At 32.6% G+C, this 21124-nt stretch overlaps 1 protein-coding gene across 1 annotated transcript in view; it reads left to right on the forward strand.

Annotated features, from left to right (window-relative positions):
• Positions 1-17139, forward strand: part of LOC125050992 (protein qui-1) — a 113789-nt gene extending 96650 nt beyond the window's left edge. Inside the window, exons 23-31 of the mRNA XM_047651104.1 lie at positions 1934-2122; positions 3590-3788; positions 7564-7701; positions 8262-8348; positions 10099-10243; positions 11420-11492; positions 11871-11975; positions 12475-12550; positions 13335-17139. Coding sequence (XP_047507060.1) covers positions 1934-2122; positions 3590-3788; positions 7564-7701; positions 8262-8348; positions 10099-10243; positions 11420-11492; positions 11871-11975; positions 12475-12550; positions 13335-13351 — 1029 coding nt within the window. The 3' untranslated portion in view covers positions 13352-17139. The remainder of the gene's footprint in view (positions 1-1933; positions 2123-3589; positions 3789-7563; positions 7702-8261; positions 8349-10098; positions 10244-11419; positions 11493-11870; positions 11976-12474; positions 12551-13334) is intronic.
• The last annotated feature ends 3985 nt before the right edge of the window (positions 17140-21124 follow it).

Genomic DNA, 21124 nt, shown 5'->3' on the forward strand with positions numbered 1-21124 from the left:
ATAAAGATAATGCAACTTTTTCTACAGCTGAGATACTTTTTTGACATCCAACACCTTTTCTCTTCAGTCACCGTAACCACGCACGCTGTAAAGCACGCGAAACGTCGGTTAAATTTAAAATTATGTTAAATAATTGTAAATATATAATAATACAAAACTTTAATCCGGTTAAAAATTTTTTCTTTAATTTTGTTCTACGCGAATAATTCACTTTTATCATCTATAATGAGATAAGAACGAAATAACCAGACTGAACTGACCTAATAAAAACTACTTATGAATATTGAATTATGAAATAAACAATTTTCATAAAATAAAATGTACTCTACATGTTTTGTTTCAACAACTAAAGTCTTATTAAATATTCATATATTGTTAAGTATGTACAGTGTGTTATACATAACTACCATCCGTTCTTTGTAAATTACGTATTAAAAAATATCTTAACATAATTCAATTCAGCTAAGCTTAATAGATTAAATAAATTTCTTGGCAACTGTACGTCACCATTAGGGAATTTCATAATATTTTAAAAATTTTCTTGTTAATGTTAACGAGTAAAAGTATAATTTATAAATTTTTTACCCTTTTTTAATTGTCCTACAAACCGTGATTTTAAATTATGAATATCAAAACAACAAAGCAATTTTATAATGACCTTCTTTACACAGATTATAAAAACCTAAAAAAGGAACAACACTGAAAGTTAACTGTCAAACCATTTCTGCCTAGCTTGAAGTTTTCATTTAAGCTAGGCAGGACAATACTCAGCGACAAATTGTAACTGCATACGTTCCAAAGTATCCTAACTAGGGGCCTCATAGCCTAGCGGTCTTATTAAGTGGCAGCTAGGTGAGGGGTACCGGGTTCGATTCCCGGTTCGAGGGCAAGTTTTAATTTAATTTAAATTTGTTCTCGGCCTTTGGGAGGGTTGTGCGGTACCGGGCGAGGGCCTAAACCGTACATGGAGGACACGGTCGAAGTTCTAAGGCAAGCACGAATTATAAAAAATCTTATACTTGACGCTGGCTAATGCACAAACCGTGCCAGAGCCATAATAAAAAATAAAAAAAAAGTATCCTAACTTACTGCTATTAGATTCTTTCTCTAATCTCAAATCGGAAACTTACGTTGGGGCCTTCCATTTTAATTAGTAGGTTTTATTTTTATTCTCATTGAATAATGTCAGACACAAGCCCCTTCTAAATTTGCGTTCGTTATTAAACGTTCCTTTTCTTACCTTTAACGTATAGAAATAATGAATACTGTCGAAAACAATACAGCCTCTTAATGAAAACGCTCCGGCAGGTAAAATAGAAATCTTGCATGTTGTATTCTCTTCAAGCTTGGCGTACTTAAATAAATATTATATTAAATTATAATTTGCAAAAGCTATCGTTCTATTATGTAGCTATGAAACATTTTGTCCTTATCAAATGAAGATGATATTTTCTTTTTTTTATGGAAATGTGGAAATACATTTGCACATCCTCTGCCCGCATAGGTTCCAGGGGTATGTGGGACTCGACCCACACCACAATCTCTGTTGCACCCACTTAAACCACCTCGAGTAGTTCCTACCTTGTAACTTACAACTTGTAATTTCTACCCTCGGCCTAGAACATACATACATACATTCTAAACCACACAGTCTGCTTTGTAAAGTTCGATGCCCTTTGCATACTTTTTAGAAATTTGACCATGCCCTCCACGTCTGGTTTAAGCAATCGCTCGGTACCATACAACCCTACCAAAGGCCGAGAACAAATTTAAAGTTAAATAAACTTGCACTCGAACCGGGAATCGAACCCGATACCCCTTACCTAACCAACACTTAATTAGACCGCTAGGCTATCAGGCCCTTAACAATCTTTTAACCTACAGAATTTGTGATTCAAAATTGGAAATAGGTGTAATAATACTGTTATTCCAGGTCCTGTCCGAAGGTGACAACTCTGTCCGTATCTGGGCTCTAGCTGATGGTGACGAAGAGAAGCGATCAGTGTCTCATGCTGAAAGAGTCACGTGTTTTGCTCTGACGTCGGATTCGCATCACGTCGTGACTGGCTCTATGGATATGTCTTTAAAAGTATGGCAGTTGGATGGGGGCAAGTTGTCGCAAGTAAGTTTTTTTTTATAGAACAGGGGTCAAACAGGCTCATCGGGTTTTAAGTGATACCGCCACTCATGGACACTCTCAAACCCAGAGGGATCGCGAGTGCGTAGCCGGCCTTTTAAAAAACGAACCTAAATATGTATGTGTTCTATATAAGTTATCGTATTTTATACGACACTGTTTACGACGTTCATATTTAAAGCAGAAACAGAACAAATCACAGTGCCATAAGAAATCTCCATAAAAGTTTTATTGATTGTAAATACGACTTCACTGATTAAACTCTCAACGCGCTATAAAAGAGGCTTCCTGTGTTGCTATCATAAAAAGCCTTATTTATAGGAAGTTAAATATTTGATGGTTAATTTTGTTTAGATAATAACTGTATTTGGTTTAACATTTTTATTATTATGTTATCTTTTTCATATACTATGTTTTGTATTATTTTTTTAAATTATATAAACATATATATCTAACAAATCAAAAATCTAATAAATCACGATTCACGAGAGCACGAAAGAAAGACTTCTCAGCTCTCGTGAATCGTGATTTATCTGTGTGCACATTTGATGTCTTTTATATTAAACCTAAAAATGTATGTCTGTCATTAGGACGATAATAATCTACTTGCTTATAGCAAAATTATGACTTACACAGACGCAAAAGTTACCACAGATACAATAATCCATTTTCAGCATGTTTAGTGAAAAGTGTGAGTTATTTTGGAAGAAACAAGGAATTTAAAACAATATTAGAATTGATTCCCCTGACACTTCACGCAATATAGAACAGTTTATTAGGCATAGAGTGTTATAATGCTAAAAAAATTAGTATTTTTAATAGAAGCAGTAGTATTGTCAGTAATGTAGTGCAATATTGTCGATAATGTAGCGCAATATTGTCGGTAATGTCGGTAGTGCTTGTAACCGTGGGGATTGAGTTCAAATGACCATCTTATATGTATAGCAAGAACTGACATAAAAGTCCCGTAGGTGGCCCTGCCTAGTTTTAACGGATCCGGATAATCTCACGTTTCCTAACGACAAAAGAAAAAGATCAGTCCAGTAATCTTCCGTCCTGCCCTTCAGGCGATTGACCCCACGACGATCCAAGCCGAGGTCCGAGTCTCGCAGATGAATATTCCCATATCCGGCCGAGCTTTTCACTCGCTAAAATTTTTTCTGTCACAGGTCTTTGACTTACTAGGGAGGCCTCAATCTGAACTCTATGTATAATAGCTAAACAAATAAAGAATTTTGAATTTATTGAACAGCGTAAACTGAGCTATCAAAGCCCTTCAGGTCAACAGCGAGATTCTATCCCAAAGGAAAGAAAAAAGGGATGGATCATGGAGAGTCGAATAGTACAGTGGTACAACAAACTAAGTGCTGTTTGAAGAATAATGTTGGGGGCTATGTTCAGCTTACAAGCCGCTCTTATGGATTGATATGTCAGCTATTTACACTTTCTCAGGTACTAGTGGGTCACTCAGATATAGTCACCTGCGTTGCGGTAGCCATAACGAACAAGACCCAGGTGGTGTCGGGATCTTGGGACTGCAACTTGATAGTTTGGGACATCAACACTGGGACTGATCTACACTTGCTGTCCGGTCATCTTGGGAAAGTCACCTGTGTTAAGGTGACTGGTGATGGCGCCATTGCAGTTTCTGGTAAGCATTGTACAGTTTTGAGGTACTAATTTTTTAATCAATATATTTTACCTACTCGATATTAATCACACGCTTACATAAAGAATTAACTGGTAGAAATACAATTTCTTAATTAAAATGCTTATAGTGGATGTAATTGGTCGAGGCGTAACTCCGCAATTCCGATAATTGCCATGCTTGTAAAACTGAGAAAACCTGATCTTGCCTTGACTCTAACTACCACTAATTTTGCTTAAATGTTTCATTTTATTTTATTTATAAGTTCTAAAACAAGGTGTTTTCATAAAATTGTACAAGAACAAATTTTACACACATACACATCAATTATATTAGAACAACAAGCTAGCAAGGGAAAATATCAAACAATTAAACAAGCAACCAAAAAAAAATAAAAACAATATTAACTAAAACTAAATGGAAACTTAACCTCATTAAGAGCACGGTAAACAAAGTTGCGGTAATTTGGAAGATTGCTGTAAAATATATCAATATTTTCATCAATGTTAGTAATTAAGTTGTAAGAGCGAGATAGCCTATTCACTGGACCATTAAAGGTAGCAGATAAGCGAGCCGTAGTTTATGTTTAAGGAAGCTCTGTGTTCTTACTAAACGATTATCGATTCGTGGAGAATTTCTCTTTGGGCTTTTTTTTGTTTCTTATATATTATATCATTACTATTTCGCTTTGGTGCAATATATATTTGTATTGTTATTTTTTCTTTGGATTTTACTTTATTTTATTTTAGTTATAGAAACGTGTTATTTTGAGTTTTTTTTTGTTAATTATTTTTGGATTTCTTGTACTCTACCCTCTGCAGGTGTTTCTTTTTCATTGTTCCACATTAGGGTAGCCTGTAAGAAATCGCTTGTTAGCGATAGGCCGCCCGTTTCCTTATAATTTTTGTATTTTTGTTATGTGTATGTTTTTAATAAGGTAATAAAGTATAAATAAATATTTACCAAGATAAAAACTAAAACGATATTTTTTAATATATTCGTAAACTATAAAGCTTCTGACTATTCATTATTTAAAAAAAAATAGCCTCATACCACTCTTACTATATTGTATATTATGTATACTATTTCTATTTCTTCTGACAAATTGTAATTTCTCTGTGATAAAAATAGCCGGGTTTATAAAGTATTTACTAATGAATTCCCCTTGGACTGAAGTATTTTGTTATATTTACATAAACATTTCAACGAAATGTAATTATCAATAATTGTATTTTAAATAATAAATTAAATAAAAAATGTGTTTTTCATTATGCTTTACAATCACTAAGATTTGAGAACCCTTTTAAGCAAAAAATATCCGTGTTAGAGTTTCCAGTTCTTTCATAAAAAACATAATAAATAATTACATAACAAATAACCTAAGATGTTTTATTTACACAAATACAGTATGTATACAGTATTACATTTCAAAATCTCATTTCATTATAAATAATAAGTAGTAGCGAACATTAAAGAACGTTGGTGTAATATAACCTTTAATGCGTCGAAAACTTAGCTTGAAATTTCTTAAGCCTTAATTTTAGCTTCATTTTAAGGTAAGCTTCGCCCGGGGATTTCAAATTGTCTCCTAAATGTCATTTGCCGAAATTTTGCACAAAAAGTAAATTCGTCAAGGGATTGCCCTAAACAAAGATTGACGACTCCTTAGTGTGACATTTAAAATTATAAACTACTTTGCTTAAGTAAAATAATTTTGTGGCATTAGTAACGTTATTTGCCTTAAAAGTATCATATAGTATTTGATTGTTTACCAAAACAGATGTATTTTTAACAATCTCGTTTGGAGATAAGTATTCCCGTGTAACATTTTTAACATATACTTATCGTTGAAGTACTGAAGTTTTGACTCTAAATATTTATCGAGTTACCGTAATGTTCCTTAGACGTACTACCTGAATAATTAATTTGGCACATTTTGTAAGAAATAAGGTCTACGAGCCAAAATTGCTTAAAAATAAAGTCTTATTTTCGTATAATCCTAATAGTCGAATAAAACTAAATAACGCATCCTAAAACGATGTTCTTCAATCGTTCGTTTCTTTTCTTTAAACATATTTTTTTCTTCAATTCTTCGTTTCTTTTATTTTAACACATTTTTCTTCCATCGTTCGTTTATATTCTTTTAACAGATTTTCTTCTTCAATCGTTCGTTTCTTTTCTTTTAACACATTTTTCTTCTTTCGTTCGTTTCTTTGCACGGGCACTATTTGCTCTCACAGATTACTATTTGATTTTGCAAATATTTTGTTTACATATTTGTATAATAAGTGCGACACATTTCTCTTTCAATTCTGAATTTAGGCGTAATTTTGTATACGACAATACATAAAATACGTTACAAATATCCCATACAATTTGACATCATTAGATAAATGTTATTAGGAAATATTGCATTCCCGAAGCTCGGTGCCATTTATTTAATTTCCTCGCAGTCTATTCAATGCCGGAGCAGCGCTCGGAGCCCTTACATCAAGGGTTAATTTAATTTTCTTGAGGATCCTTTAAATTAGCGAGGAGTGATTATTTTGAGAAGTTTACCACACTTCACATAATTGAAGTTTTCTTCTTTCTACACACTTATAAAAAAAAATAAAAAAATAAATCAGTGGCGCTACAACTCTACAATATGTTTCATGATCATTTTTCAATCTAATAGTCAAATAGGTGATCCGCCTCCTGTGCCTGACACACGCCATCGACTGTTTGGGTCTAAGACATGTCGGTTTCCTCGCGATGTTTTCCTTCAGCGTTCGAGCGAATGTTAAATGCGCACATAAATAAATTCCATTGGTGCACAGCGGGGGATCGAACCTACGACATCAGGGATGAGAGTCGCACGCTGAAGCCACTAGGCCAACATTTCTCTCAAAATACTTATAATCATATTTTTATTGATGTTATGTATTGTTATGTTATGCGATGCGACCCGGAGCTCTTCTCGGAACAATAATGCTTTCTAAACGTTAGTAACCTGATCAACAGGATTCATAAAACATACACAGAAATATGTCCCTTGGGTAACTTTGTGATTTAACATGACTGATTGCACACTGGCTGAATTTACAAGGATTACATTATTTATAATATATTACTAATACAAGGTTTTATGTTTTCTTATTTTGTTTATTTGTAATATTATGTTCCTAGATTAAATTTTGTATTAATAAGTTTTCTATTGTATTAGTATTAGGTAACTGAAAGAATTGAACATAAGGAAATAAATAAACATTAAGATAGTATTGTCTTTGATTAACATAACCATTACACATTTAAAGAAAACACTTTTTAACCGGATTAAAGTTATGTATTATTATAAATTTACAATTATTTAACGTGCTTTACAGCGTGCGTGGTCACGGTGACCACGTGACCACGCACGCGAAACGTCGGATAAATTTAAAATTACGTTAAATAATTGTAAATTTATAATAATACATAACTTTAATCCGGTTAAAAAGTGTTTTCTTTAAACATTAAGATTAAAAAAGAAAGTTAATAATAAACCTGGGTATAGTTGACAGATGGCTAACCTGGTAATATAAATCAATTATATTACTTTTTTTTCACGTATTGCAAACAAACATTGGTTATAAAGTTGAAATCCAAATTTAATGCCTAAAGGAAACTTTTCTGATTGAAAATGTTTCAACAACTTTGAATTGACGTAGACAATACTATATCAACAGAAATCCTATACAATTCAGCTACAGTCACCAAATTGCATGTACCACAGATGTAATACAAAATATTAATGCAGGTGCGGAGGACAAAACGCTCATAATATGGGAGACTAAACGAGGCCTGGCGTTGACATCTTTAGCGTTGCACGTGCCTCTGCTCGGGTTCCAGATAACAAGTGACTGCGCTCGCATTGTCATACATCTGTTGGATAGAGGTATGGTTCTTTAAAATGTTTGTCCTTGCTTACTAATACAAATCATAATTATGGACTTATTAATGTCGAATGATTCTATCGGGCGTGGAATTGACGAGTTCTAGAGAGAAGCTAAGTCTTTTCTTTTATAAATAAAAACTTTTAAATGATAAAAATAAATGAATCGTCATTTTGAAATAAAAGCTTACGTGTCTCTTAACCATGATGATGAGCTGCTTGTCGAGGTATTTGATAAACAATTGCACTAAGGGTCTTTCAAGAAGAAAGCGAATCAATTCTTAAAAGGCCACCAACGCAGTCGCGATCCCTCTGGCATTGAGAGGGTGCATTCTATAAAAAAATATACATTTTTAATAATATGATTTCAATCTATCAAAGCACTTGTTCAATCAATTGAGATCTTTTATTCAAAGTTCCATAACCCAACCTCGAAAGGATTACAGATATTCATATGTATTTAGTCCATTTTCTGTATTTTCTCAAGTTAAGCTATAATGCGAACCATAATTGCAATAATTTTTTATCGATTCGCCTCAATACGTCAATAATTCAATCAACAGGTTGTTTGCCGATAATATGTTTACACAACACGCCAGCAACCTACGTAAAGATACCAACCTACGCTGCGCCCACGAAGGATGTCGATGGTATGTTAAAAATATTTTTAAGCTAAAAAAATAAATGTCAAATTATACTCCCACTGGCGTCGGGACGTGACGACCCCATCGCCCACTGGTGAAATAACCTGTGACATTATTACCAGGGCAATCAGTCAACCCCCTTCCTACTAGGAGTGCTATGCTGTTGCTTACGGGCTTTAGCCAAATAAGTCACTATCAGAAAACCGGCGTGAACTGAAATAGATTCATCTTATTGTACTCGCGTATTCGTGCGATGAGTGATATTCTCAGAGAACGTATGAAGGTGCAGTTTAAAGAGAGACTACCCCCCCCCCTGTGGTAGGAGGGTACCACAAAAAAATTACGTTCTCCATTTTTCGGTAGTAGTATTTTCCTCCTTGACATTTCATTTGTAGTGATTAGTAGAGAAAAGTAGAGCGTTCTTACACAATATATTATTGATTTGTATATTTCGCTTATCTTAATTGAAGGCAATATTCAGATGCTTAATTTAAATATCTAGGACTAAATTACCAGAAAATGTAATTATTATTTTTACACCACAAAAACACAACTAGACAGCGTTATAATCTTAAATATATATATATAGATAAACATTTTAGAAAGTTGTACGTAGATGTGTTTTAAAATAAAATACTTTCCTTTCCAAACTTAGAACAACTAGATTCTAATGAGGACATGGTCTTGCTCCAGTAGGGTTTAATCAGTACAAACATACCAAAATACTGTCCTCATTTAGGCTACACACAGTCGTAATCACAATCACGGTATTTTATTGATAAATTAATTCATGTTAATTAATCAACTGAACCTTATAAATGAAATAAATTTACCCTCTTCTATATTATGATGTATAATGTGTATATGCGGTTTGTCACCAAAACCGCGTAGTGCTTGCCACCACAAATTGTTTTAGCGTCAATATTTAAAATAGGTTGAATTTATTACCGGAAAATTCCATCGTAAAATTTTAAACTTGATATATACACGTCGTCATTTACTTTGGAATATTTATTTAACGCTTTGAGCCCAATCGCCTTATCGCTATCAAGCGATCTCTTCTTCTCTTCTAAGTGAATTGTTACTAATTTTCAACTGAAGTAACTTGTTAAAATATTTCTTAAAATTGCTGTTATTTTGTAAAAATTGTATACCGGAGTTATTTTGCAACTGCTCACAAAAACCCTTTTCAAAATGTCACAAAAGAGAGAAAGTTGCTCATTTACGCCCGGTAAATGCGCTGAAAACTTCCGGAAAATTCTTATCTTCCAAACTTTGCAGTTTCGCAATCTACAAATTCTATGGCGTTTCGGTTCCAATTGTCTCACGCCTTCGCTATAAAAGTCACCCATTAGTCACCATTACAATACTTTTTAACTAAAAAAGAAAAGTTTTTGTTTTTTGGTAATTGTTTGGAATACATTCTTCTGACATAGCCACGCCAACAATTTTAGTGAAAATGCCTTTACTTAATTATATTTATTATGTTCAGAAAATATATGTGTATATACGTTCTATTTAAGTCAATGGTGACAGTTAATCACTGATAGATAAGTATTCCTAAAAGCTCCCTTATTCTATATTAGCTTCTACTTTAGCTAGCTTGAAGATTATTTTTTCTATTTGACGTTGGACCCTTTTTTTATATATACGAGTAGTATAGTCATCTGTACAATTGAAGAGCAATACGGTTGTATATTCAACCGTATTGCTCTTTTAAGCGATTTGTGCTGAACTTAAAAAATAATTATTTCAGAGCTACGCCCTTTAGCACCGAAGCGTCCTATGCGAAGGCTGTTGAAGAAAGAGGTTTCGTTGGATACCTACACGTGGCAGAAGAAATATGCGCATCTCACTTCAGCAGCGATGATGGCTCAAGTCGATGAAAGACTGAAACGAAGGTATACTTGTAAATAATCACAATTTAAAGCTAATTTTCTAGCTAATTCTCTGACTATATTGTCATCAGAGGTATTAAGTATCTATGTATATGTATAAAGGCCTAGCCTTCAGCGTGCGACTCTCATCCCTGAGGTCATAGGTTCGATCCTCTGTGCACCAATGGACTTTCTTTCTATGTGCTCATTTAACATTCGCTTGAACATTGAGGGAAAACATCGTGAGGAAACTTGCTGTAGACCCAACAAGTCGGCGCAATCAAAAGCGTGTGTCAGGCGCAAGAGGCTGATCCCTTGCCTATTAGATTGACAAATGATCAAGAAACAGATTCAGAAATGTGAGGCCCAGATCTAAAAAGATTGTAGTGCCACTGATTTATTTTATTTTATATATATTGTAGTGATTTTGTAATAAAAATATATAAAATAAAATAATATCTTAAATAAAAAACTAGATGTGTTAGCAAATTTCGTTCAGTATTTCCTAAATAGGTATTATTATATATCACATAGTTTTATTAATCAAGCTGTTATTTTATTATTGGCTCTTGAGCGTGCGTTGACCTTTCATAATTAAACTGCGGAATATCTCGCTAATGTCACCTGCGGGCGAATATAATAGCTATTTCAGAAATAAGGTCGCTGTACTGTTAACACTCAAATTATTTAAGTATTATTTATGATTGATACGTTTATAGTATAACAAATAACATAAAAATTATAAGGGATGCAACGGGTGGCCTTATCGCTAAGAAGCGATCTCTTCCAACCCTAGTAAGTAAAAAAACTAAAAAAAGAAATATGGTGTATGGGTACAGTGCAAGAAGTGTAAACCCAATCTTATAAAAAAAATATAAGTATGGAATCACCAACCTTAATCTAAAATAAAACATCTACAAAAATAAAGTAAAAACTAAAAAGCTGATCTCACGGATTCATGAATTGCGATGCATTCATGTGCATTTCAGATTTCTAAAAAGCATCTGTTAGAGGAGCGTAACATATACAAAGACCTGAGAATATGAATTTATTTTTAAGATAAGAGGAAGTTATTCAATTAACCTTTCGTACGACATACATTAAAATATCTTTTTTTAACTATTAATATGTACTATTTTTGTATAGCAAAATCGTCAATAAAATTAAAATCACCTAGTTAGTTCTTTTTATTTTTAACAGGTTCTCCGTATCAGCATCGATGGAAGAAATATCGAAAATACAAGAAGCGAAAAATAAAGATTTAGGCTCACAGGTAATCAACCTTTAAAAAAATTTCACACGTAATATTGTGTTTTGGGACCCTTTTTTCGATAGGTATGCCTTAAGGGCCTTTACAGCTCAGCTCGGGCTGTTTTGGCGAGCGTAGCTCGGCCCGAATGGGCGTTTTCCCCGCGACTAGCACAATGTTGTCTCCTGCAAGACTCGGACCTCGGCTTGGGCCGTCGCGGGGAGGTCAATCACCTGTAGGTTAATCGCCTATAGGGCAGGACGGAAGCTAACTGTAATAAGCGAAGTACGAAGTAAAGGACCACGCCTTCCCCGTTGAAGGAGGTTTTTTACTCTAATCTAATTTTGAATTGAATTTTCGTGATTGAAGAGGAATAAATAAAAGTTTTTTACATTTTTAAAGGTGAGCCTTGGCCCGGAACAGGCAGCGCTGGCGCAATCACAACATTTTGATCAACTCGAAGCCTTATGGAATAAGATATCACCTCCAAGACGACGGTCTAATAAGGTAGTTTTATAAAAATAATAACTAGGAACGTGTGACGTGTACGGCCAAGTAAAAATGGAATTTCACTTGCACAGCTTCTCAATAAATTATTGCTTTAATTTGGTTAAGAAGATTATTGATATACGTTTAAGAACCGGATTATTTATGAATGTTTGACTCAAAAACAAAAGCAATTTCAAAATGACTTAGAACATTGATATCTAAATATGCTATTAGAAAAAATCTGAAAACGATTGATTTTGATAATTATTTGATTTGAATATCAAAGAATAATGACGTCGTGTTTTTACGTCATACATACACGTGCATACGTCTATTATTAATGGACAGATATCTCCCCATGTATATCTCGATGAGGTCGAGAACGATGCATTATTCAGTACTGAGCCTGACTCTCAATTGACAAATGCATTAGATTGCATAACATCAAAAACTTTGATTGGACACAAATTAACCGTCTATCATTGTGTGAACAATAACGTATATTATTTCCTTCTAGTCTCTATCAAAACAAAGTTCATTAATTGAACGCGTGGACTCGTCTGATGAAGAGCACACTCCAGTTGAGGAGCAAGGTGAGAGGTTGTTAATTAGAACGTACGGAGAATTCACGATAGAAAGTAGGTATAGAAAAAAATAAAAATGTGCTTATTCATTAGAAACAATTTATTATTAGGTTTAGTATTTAGGAACACTTTAAAAAATATATGTTTCCAGCTCTTCCATAACAAACTTAATAGTAAATTCCTTTTTTTCAATTGCAATTTTTATAAACTGTTTACAACACGCGTGATCGCCAAGTTTTGAGTCATAGTACAAATTATTTAAACTAGGGAAAATCATTTCCAATGATTAGGATAATTTAAATAATCGTCAGCGATTACCTTACGTTTAACGTTTTTAATTACTGATCACCCTACCATACAAAATCAGCTTCATATACTGTATATATGTTCCAGAATGTTGTCTTGATTTGAGGAACTTAGTAGAATAATTGGACTTTGCGTGAGATTTCACGGCTCAAATACATTTGCATATTAAACTTAGACATTGACTTGACGTGGCGTGTGAATTCGAATTACGTTCCAAGAACGTATGAATATTAATGAATAACGAAATATAGATATATAAATATATTATGGTATATAAATCAAAGTTATATATAGTATTTATAACGAGAATGAATGGGACGATTTAAATGATTTTTAATAAAATTCCGATGTAAAAAGTTTTTTTAGAATTTTTGAAATTGGAATTACATCAAGGTTTGGTTATAATTTAGAGTTCTAATGTAAGCTGTTGATTGCCGATACAAATAACTATTTTATTTGTTTAAATGAAATTATGTTTTTTTTTCAGAGCACATGGTGGAATAGAAAACTCTTCACTTATCTTAAGTTTATGTAACCTCATTAATTTAAAATATGAGCTGGACTCAAAACTATATTAAGTTAAACTTTTTAACTACGTGTTATTTAATTTTAAATTGTGTTTTTAAGTAAACTTTATTTAGTCAACAACTTTAGTCTTGATTATATTTGCTAAGACAGAAAGGAGTTTGCAGAAAAAATCTTAATACTACTAATTATTAATAAACGATTTTAAATTTGTTTATTACCTTAATCAAATATCACAGTATAATATTTCACTTTTACAATAATGTTGAAAGGGAATTAAATTATTATTAATAAAAAAAGAATTTAGTGTATTAACATTCTTTACATAAGTCGAAGTTCGACTCTATAATTTATTGTCTGTAAGAGACATATCTTTCATACTATGGACTGCGACATTTGCGTATATATCATTTTTTTAGACATTAAAATAAAAAATAATTTCTAGTCCTTGAGTCACTAAAGAAAATATACAAGAGCCTGCGTTGTGATATAACGATTTTGTTGTATCTATTTTTACTATTACTATTATTATTCTCGTTACAGACTCCTTTATGTCTTAGTAATAATTGATTTATTCTTATTTAATTTAATTTAATAATAATTTAATTTAAATTTTGGACTTTGAGCCTAAATAGTAGATTGTTGAAGTAAATTAGTGTACCTAACGTAATTCTAAACCTAAAGCCTCTGCGATGTGATCTTATAGTTTTAGCTTCTAAAAGGTTTCTTTCGTTTTCAAAAAGTTGAAAGTTGAAAGAAGCCTCTTTAACAGTGACTTCTATTTATCAAGTGTTTGGTTTATTCATAAATGTTCTAAATTGAAGTTGAATTTTTAAGAATTTGAATTGAAAACAAATTCAATACCAGTTTAGTCTTAAGCTTCGTAAGCTAAATATACAAAGGAATAGGGAAAGAGCCTTCAGATATACTCAAACGAATATAAACATCAAAATAAAACAAGTTCTGGAATGTAAACTGGATAAAATTTGAAAAATAACATGTATTTCAATGTTATCAAATAATTCGTAACAGTATTGTTAATATTCTGAGTATGGACTTTGTGTATGTTGATCAAATCTGAAAAAACATGGAAAAAAACCATTCAACTTTGATTGGACGACTATTGTCGTACCTACTATTGTTGGCAAACTTATTTGGTCCAAACCTGTTTTTCTTTTAATTTTTTGCCAAAATGTTTCTATATCTCCTTTCTTAACTCTAGTACTAAAGCGGTAATAAATTCTAGGTCTCTCCAGGTGGTAATAAATTCCATTGTAGACCTGCTTAATAGAAGTCACTGTATTTCAAACTGTTTAGTGGTAAAATCGATGTTTAACGTAATAAGAAAAGTTTTCCATAATTATTGTTTCAATGTGCTGTTTAAATTCGTTCCAGGCGTGAACAGGTTGATTTCAATCATAATAGACTAAAATTACCGAAACATATCTAAGACAGTCCGACTAATGCGAGACATTTCTGTTACTTTTTTTTATAAAACAGGTGGAAATCGGGCTTACCTGATATTAAGGTATACGACCGCCCATGGACGCTCAAAAAGCCAGTGCGTTGGTTTTTAATTGATATGTTTTTTACTAATGCGCAGACAACGAAAAATCTATTTGTGCTCACCCAAAAAAAAATAGTGCGTGGGAGAAGTGCAACTTCGTAATGTGGAAATGAAAATAAGTAGGGGTAGAAATTCATTTTTAGTGGAATTATATTGTTTTTTTAAGACAAATAACATTGTTTACAATTCACAATTGTTCGCATCTTTTAAGTATCATTTTCGAGTGGAGAAATATCCAAATCTACAACATTTACAATGGGATAATGACTCTCTTTCCCTCTCCTACTTTCTACCTTTGTGTATCTTTCTCTCTCTCTTGCGTTGGAATATTTGACGCTACTCGTTGCTAACGCTCGCGCTGGTGCATGTTTTCGAGAGCCACGCTCTCGCTCTGTCTCTTTCTAGCGTTAAACGTTTAACGCAACTTTGTTGAAAGTCGCATTAGAAGTTTCACTTCAATATAAACTCTTGCAACATAATAGGCAATGCGTAATTTGTATGGTTGTTGTGTTTTGATTAGTCACTTGCAGCATTCAGCTTGCTTGACTTAAACAAACCACAAAGGTCAATATGTCAAAACATTAACACAAACGTAACGTAAAAAATACTTCTTTAATATCGACCTATTCACGCCTGGTAAAGAGTTATTGTTACTTATTGCTATTAGAAATTTGCTTTGCAGATTTGTTTCTCATTTGTAGTAAATGTTACACCGATGTATCATTTATGGGGATTCGAACCCTGTAATTGAACTAGTTTTCCAAACTGTGATCCCTTGTTAAGACTTCTATTTAAGAGCCTACATCCTTAAAATAAGTATTTAAAACTAGGTACCTAGTTCTTGGTCTAGTACTTAACTTTTACACGTTTAGAAAAAAAATGTTTGTGGCTTTTTAAACTTTAGAAAAAAACACTTCAAGTCTATTTGATTTTACATGTTTATTTGTGATGCATATATTAATTTGTAATGTTCATTTAGCTTCTAAAATCATTAAACTGTCAATAGAAAATATAATAACGATCAAATTAATATATCTAAGAAACCAAGAGTTTTTTTGTATAATTTAATTTTTAGGTCAATATTAGTTCAGTCAATGTTTAAACAAAATATTTGGTTTTCAGACAATGAAATTGTATAATTTTTGAGTTATGATCGTATTAAACTTGAAATTTGCTGATTAAAACTTAGTCAAATATATAAATCTGTATGTTTTTTATGGGTTGCGAACTATTTTTGACTCATTTGAATTCAGACAAATATTTTAAATTTTCCTTTACTCTAAAGTAGCGTAGTGACTATTGCTAGAAAAAATGCAATAATATTTTGTAAGTAGATGCACGTATAGGTCTATTAGTGGAAATCTCTTTGGAAAAATATTTTCATGTTAAACTGTAACTTCACGATGTTAAATGCTTACTGTATTATTTTAACTGTAAGAACAATATTTTTGTGGCAGATGAAAGTTTAACACTGCGTAGACCGGATTTAATATTAAATGTCATTTTATCAATTTTTTAAATTAATTTTAGATATGGACGCAGTCTAGGATCACAGTCAATCTCATAGGAAAAAAATAATAGTAAAATTCTAACGTAATGAACTACTTATTCGTGGTGAAACGAAGACAGAAAAAATAATAAAGGGATAAAAGCTTATAGAAAGACTACAACCTCTTTAGGTCTTGGCCTCAGATTTCTGAATCTGTTTCATGATCATTAAATCTAATAGGCAAGTAGGTGATCAGCCTCCAGTGCCTGACACACGCCATCGACTTTTTGGGTTAAGATATGTCGGTTTCCTCACGATGTTTTCCTTCACCGTTCGAGCAAATGTTAAATGCGCACATAGAAATCACATTGGTGCACAGCCGGGAATCGAACCTACGACCTCAGGTTAACAAACACTGCTCAACTCGACTGCGTTTTATACATAACATTAAAACTTTTGTGAACACAGTAAAGCTTAGTTTCATATATCTATATCAAAAACGGTGTAGAGGAGTGTTAGCCAAGCTTTTTCTTACTAATAAAATACGTAACACGAAAATATTGTTCTTATGGCCTGACAGGAAAGTCTCGATAGGTAACCTATCCTTGTTGACTATTTGTATGGAACTTTTATAATTAATATTCGGCACAAACAATGTTTATTTTAGACCTGTCGTTGATACTTGGTAATAAAATCTCTGTGTTTCCTTAATTTTGTATTATTCATCCCTTTTAATATACATTCAAAAAGAATATGAAATTTTTACCATATATCTAGATTTAAATTTATTTAGAAGTTAAGTCATAAGGTGGCCCATGCACACTTACATTGCCAGAAGGTTCTCAAATGCGATGCCGGCTTTTGAAGATAAACATTGATAACTATTGAATATTTTGTCACATCATTTTTGAAGCATTTAAAAGATCAAAGAGAAAACATCTAAAAATATATATACTGTTAAATAATTTCAAATATTTTCTTGGTCAAGATAATTATATTATACGAAAATATTATTTTAAGGATCAAAACAATAACAAAGTGTAATATTATAATATAATCCTTATCGGAAGGACCTTAATAAATTTCCATCAAGAGCAATCTAATCGCAGAAAGATTATATTTATCAAGTAATTATTTTCATAATTCATAGCTATAGTGAAAGTGCTTTGAGAAGCTTCAATACAAGTAAAAATGCAAGATTGCTCCATAAGAAAACATCAGCCAAGCCACAATTTTCATAAATATTTAATGTGACAATGCAGTGGTCTACGTCGGAATGTCTTGAACTCTTCGAAGCATCAGTATGGACTCCATCATCAATACTAAGATTCTCAGCCATCACAATTGGCATGGTGTGCTCAACTGTAGCCATGATTTTTCTATTAGCGACGACTTGTTTCTTCGTCGAATGGAGGCGCAGACCAAAAAACCAAATCCTCACACAGTTTATGATTGCAAGATTTTTTTACACACTCTCGAGGTATCTTTACGATGTGTTAATACTTTGTGATATGAATATTAGTTCGCAAATCAACTATCATTTAATGTTTCAATTAACAACGGAAGCGGCTTTGATAATTTGGATGTTTATTTTCACCAAGAAAATGTATGTAAGTTTTGTAAAAGTATTTATAGTTGACAAAACGTGTATGTTAAAATTGTCTATCATTGCGTGGGTATCTCCAGTGATCATTGCGATTTTATTCTTTGTAACATCTTATTTATCTTTATTGAGATATTGTGAGTTTATATTTCTATACATGATTTTCATAAAATGGCCTATGCTTATTTCAAATGGCGTCTTATTAATTATGGTTTTAAAGGCTATAATTCACCGGATTATAAAAAAAAGTGGAAACAACCTTCGAATTGTAATCGTCATGGTGACACTATTATTTACCTTTTGCGTGCAGCAGACAATAGTAGATGTACATACAGTTTTGTATATTGTCAGTGTCGATGAATATGATTTCTCGAATTTCTTCTTTTTGGCAACTGTAGTCGCAGTTTATCATTGTGCTTTTTCAATATTTTTCTGGTTATTCGGAAATAAGAAAACTGTAGATCTTTGGTTCGGTGGTTTCAAGCGAAAGGGCTCTCTATCACAGAGTGTTTAAAATTGTCTAAGCATTTGTAAGTTTTTTTAACATGTTTTAATAATTAAAAGTCTTTTAAAATGTATCTTATTTTATTTCCTACTTAATTTTTAGCACTTGAACAATTATGTCATTTAAATAAATTCGACGTTATAGTAACAAAAGCCGTCTATCGTTGATATAATATATACCTAATTGAGATTTAATTCACGAGGAAAAATGTCACATTTCATCCAAAATACATATTATGTGAGAATTTTTTTCAGTTCAAATTTTCACGCTATGTTAATTAAGTTAGTTCTCGTCTCGTTAAAAAGACTGTAGTACGTGTAGAGTATCACGCAATGATAAAAAAAATTAAATATCTTCTATATTCTTTAAAAATTAATAAAAAGAAAATGAAAACAAATTTAAAAAGTTTGGTCCCTGTGGCACTGTACCATTAACGCTGGCAGCATTTTCACGCTGTATTGCGATACTTATTTATCTTACTAATTTTATACGATACGCGAGGAAAGCACCAGCTCTGGGGTCACCGGTTGTATATGATTAGATTTCAACTAACTATATAACTAGGCATGGAATATCTCAATCCGGACATGTTTAATTTTATACAAAAATATCAACGCAATAATAATGAAAAAGCTTATCGCAAATTAAATTAACCAATTATTTATATTTAACCTTTCGTAGTATATAATATTCTAGGCCAAGCTCACAAAGGTACACTATACTTAATTAAATCGTTAGTTGATTAATGCGCTCTCGGCATCTCGCTTAAATACTGGGGTAATATGAACAGTAATTGTTAATTAATATTATCCGTACCTCTGATATGAGACATAGTATCAAACGCTGATGTTTTTAAAGAGATATAAATACTTACTTGATGTACCTTTATTTAAAATTAATAAAAACAAAATCACACTATTTTAGCTAAAGCTTTAAGCTTACAACTTAAAGCTTTAACTATATAGCAACTTTTAGGCCTGTGTTGTAGAATTAATTATTAAATCTCAACCTAAATGCACTTTTTTAAGTACTTTTGCGTAATTTTCCGATAAATTGTGCTTACGCTGTGATGTATGCATGAATAATTTTAATCAAAACGGTTGATATTTTTTTTTCGATAAGGAAGTTTATTGCTATAGTATTGTAAAACACATTTTTATTTTACAATTAGGAATCTAATATCTGGTAACCTACGATTTATAATTTGCTAAATATAGCTAGCTAAAATTTGGAAATTGCAATTGGAATGACAAACTTAAAGTCCTTTGCAATTTTTTTCATATTTATTAATTAAAAAATATTTTCATACCTGTATCAAAATGCCAATGAGGGATTTAACATTGGTGACTAAGAGCCAAACTTCAGTATGTATGTATTTAAATACTTAAAATTGAAGCCTCATTGAAAATCTCTCTCACTGGTTAACTTATCCACAGAATCCAGCATAAATGACTTCGGTTTCGGCATCTAGGTGTTTCGCTTTCTGCACCATGCTTCTTATAGTGTTTTCTTTTTTCTTTTATTCTATTACGTGAAACATTATAATTTATATTACTTTGATAACGTAAGAATATATTTTAATAATGTGATATTTTAATAATGTGATACTTTACTGCTCATAATGTAATAAATATAAATTGTAACTTTATTCTACCTTTTAAGATATATTTTGTAGTTATGTGTGGCGGAATATGCGAACTTTAGATTGTACCACCATAAGATGTTTATACCATATTCATAATTATATAATAATAATGAATTATTATGATTAATATATTATATATTATCGAATATTAATACAGTATTTACAATTTTCTTAACCTATAAAGTAATAATAAAAATAATTAAAAATAAATAAAATCAAAATCAAAACAAATTTAAAAAGTTTGGTCCCTGTGGCAGTGTACCTTTAACGCTGGCAGCATTTCCTCGCTGTATTGCGAGACTTATTCTTTGAGCCAGGAAAGTGCCAGCTCTGCGGTCACCGGTACTATCTACCAGGCGCCAATTTAAATCTTTAATAAGCGCCTGTGCACTTGAACCTCACGGCCCAAGAGTCTCTACTCCAAAGGGAACAAAATTGAAGTTGCAGGAAAGACTTTGTGCCGTTTGTTATTATCTGCCTGCTCTGCGGCCGCGCCAGCTTTTTTGCTTGTCCGAAGGAGATGAGACGGGGCAAAGGTGTCTACACAGGTAGCATCCCATACTTGAAGCCCGTCCCATTTTCCAAGGGATCAAAGACATTCCATCCGGCCGCTTGCCATCGTCTCTTGCGATGCCTGTTGGCTCCAAAATTGCTGGAACATTGACGGAGGCAAGAGAGCGGCTTATAATGTCGTTTAGCGCGGCATGGCGAGAAAAACAACCTGCACTCTTTTGGCAGTGTAGGCCATGGTGTCCAAGGCTACTTACTTCAAAACCACAGGGACACTTATGGGGAGTACATATGGGCACTCCTAAGCGGAGGCTGATGGCAATTCGAAGTGATTCAGGGTCTAAAAGGGTGCCAGTGTTTGGCGAAGGATAAGCATTAAGCCAATGTCCAGCTTCCCTAGACCCCACAGCCATCAACCTTGCACGGTCTGTTA

Source organism: Pieris napi, chromosome 7, assembly GCF_905475465.1.
Source record: "Pieris napi chromosome 7, ilPieNapi1.2, whole genome shotgun sequence".
NCBI lineage: Eukaryota > Metazoa > Arthropoda > Insecta > Lepidoptera > Pieridae > Pieris > Pieris napi.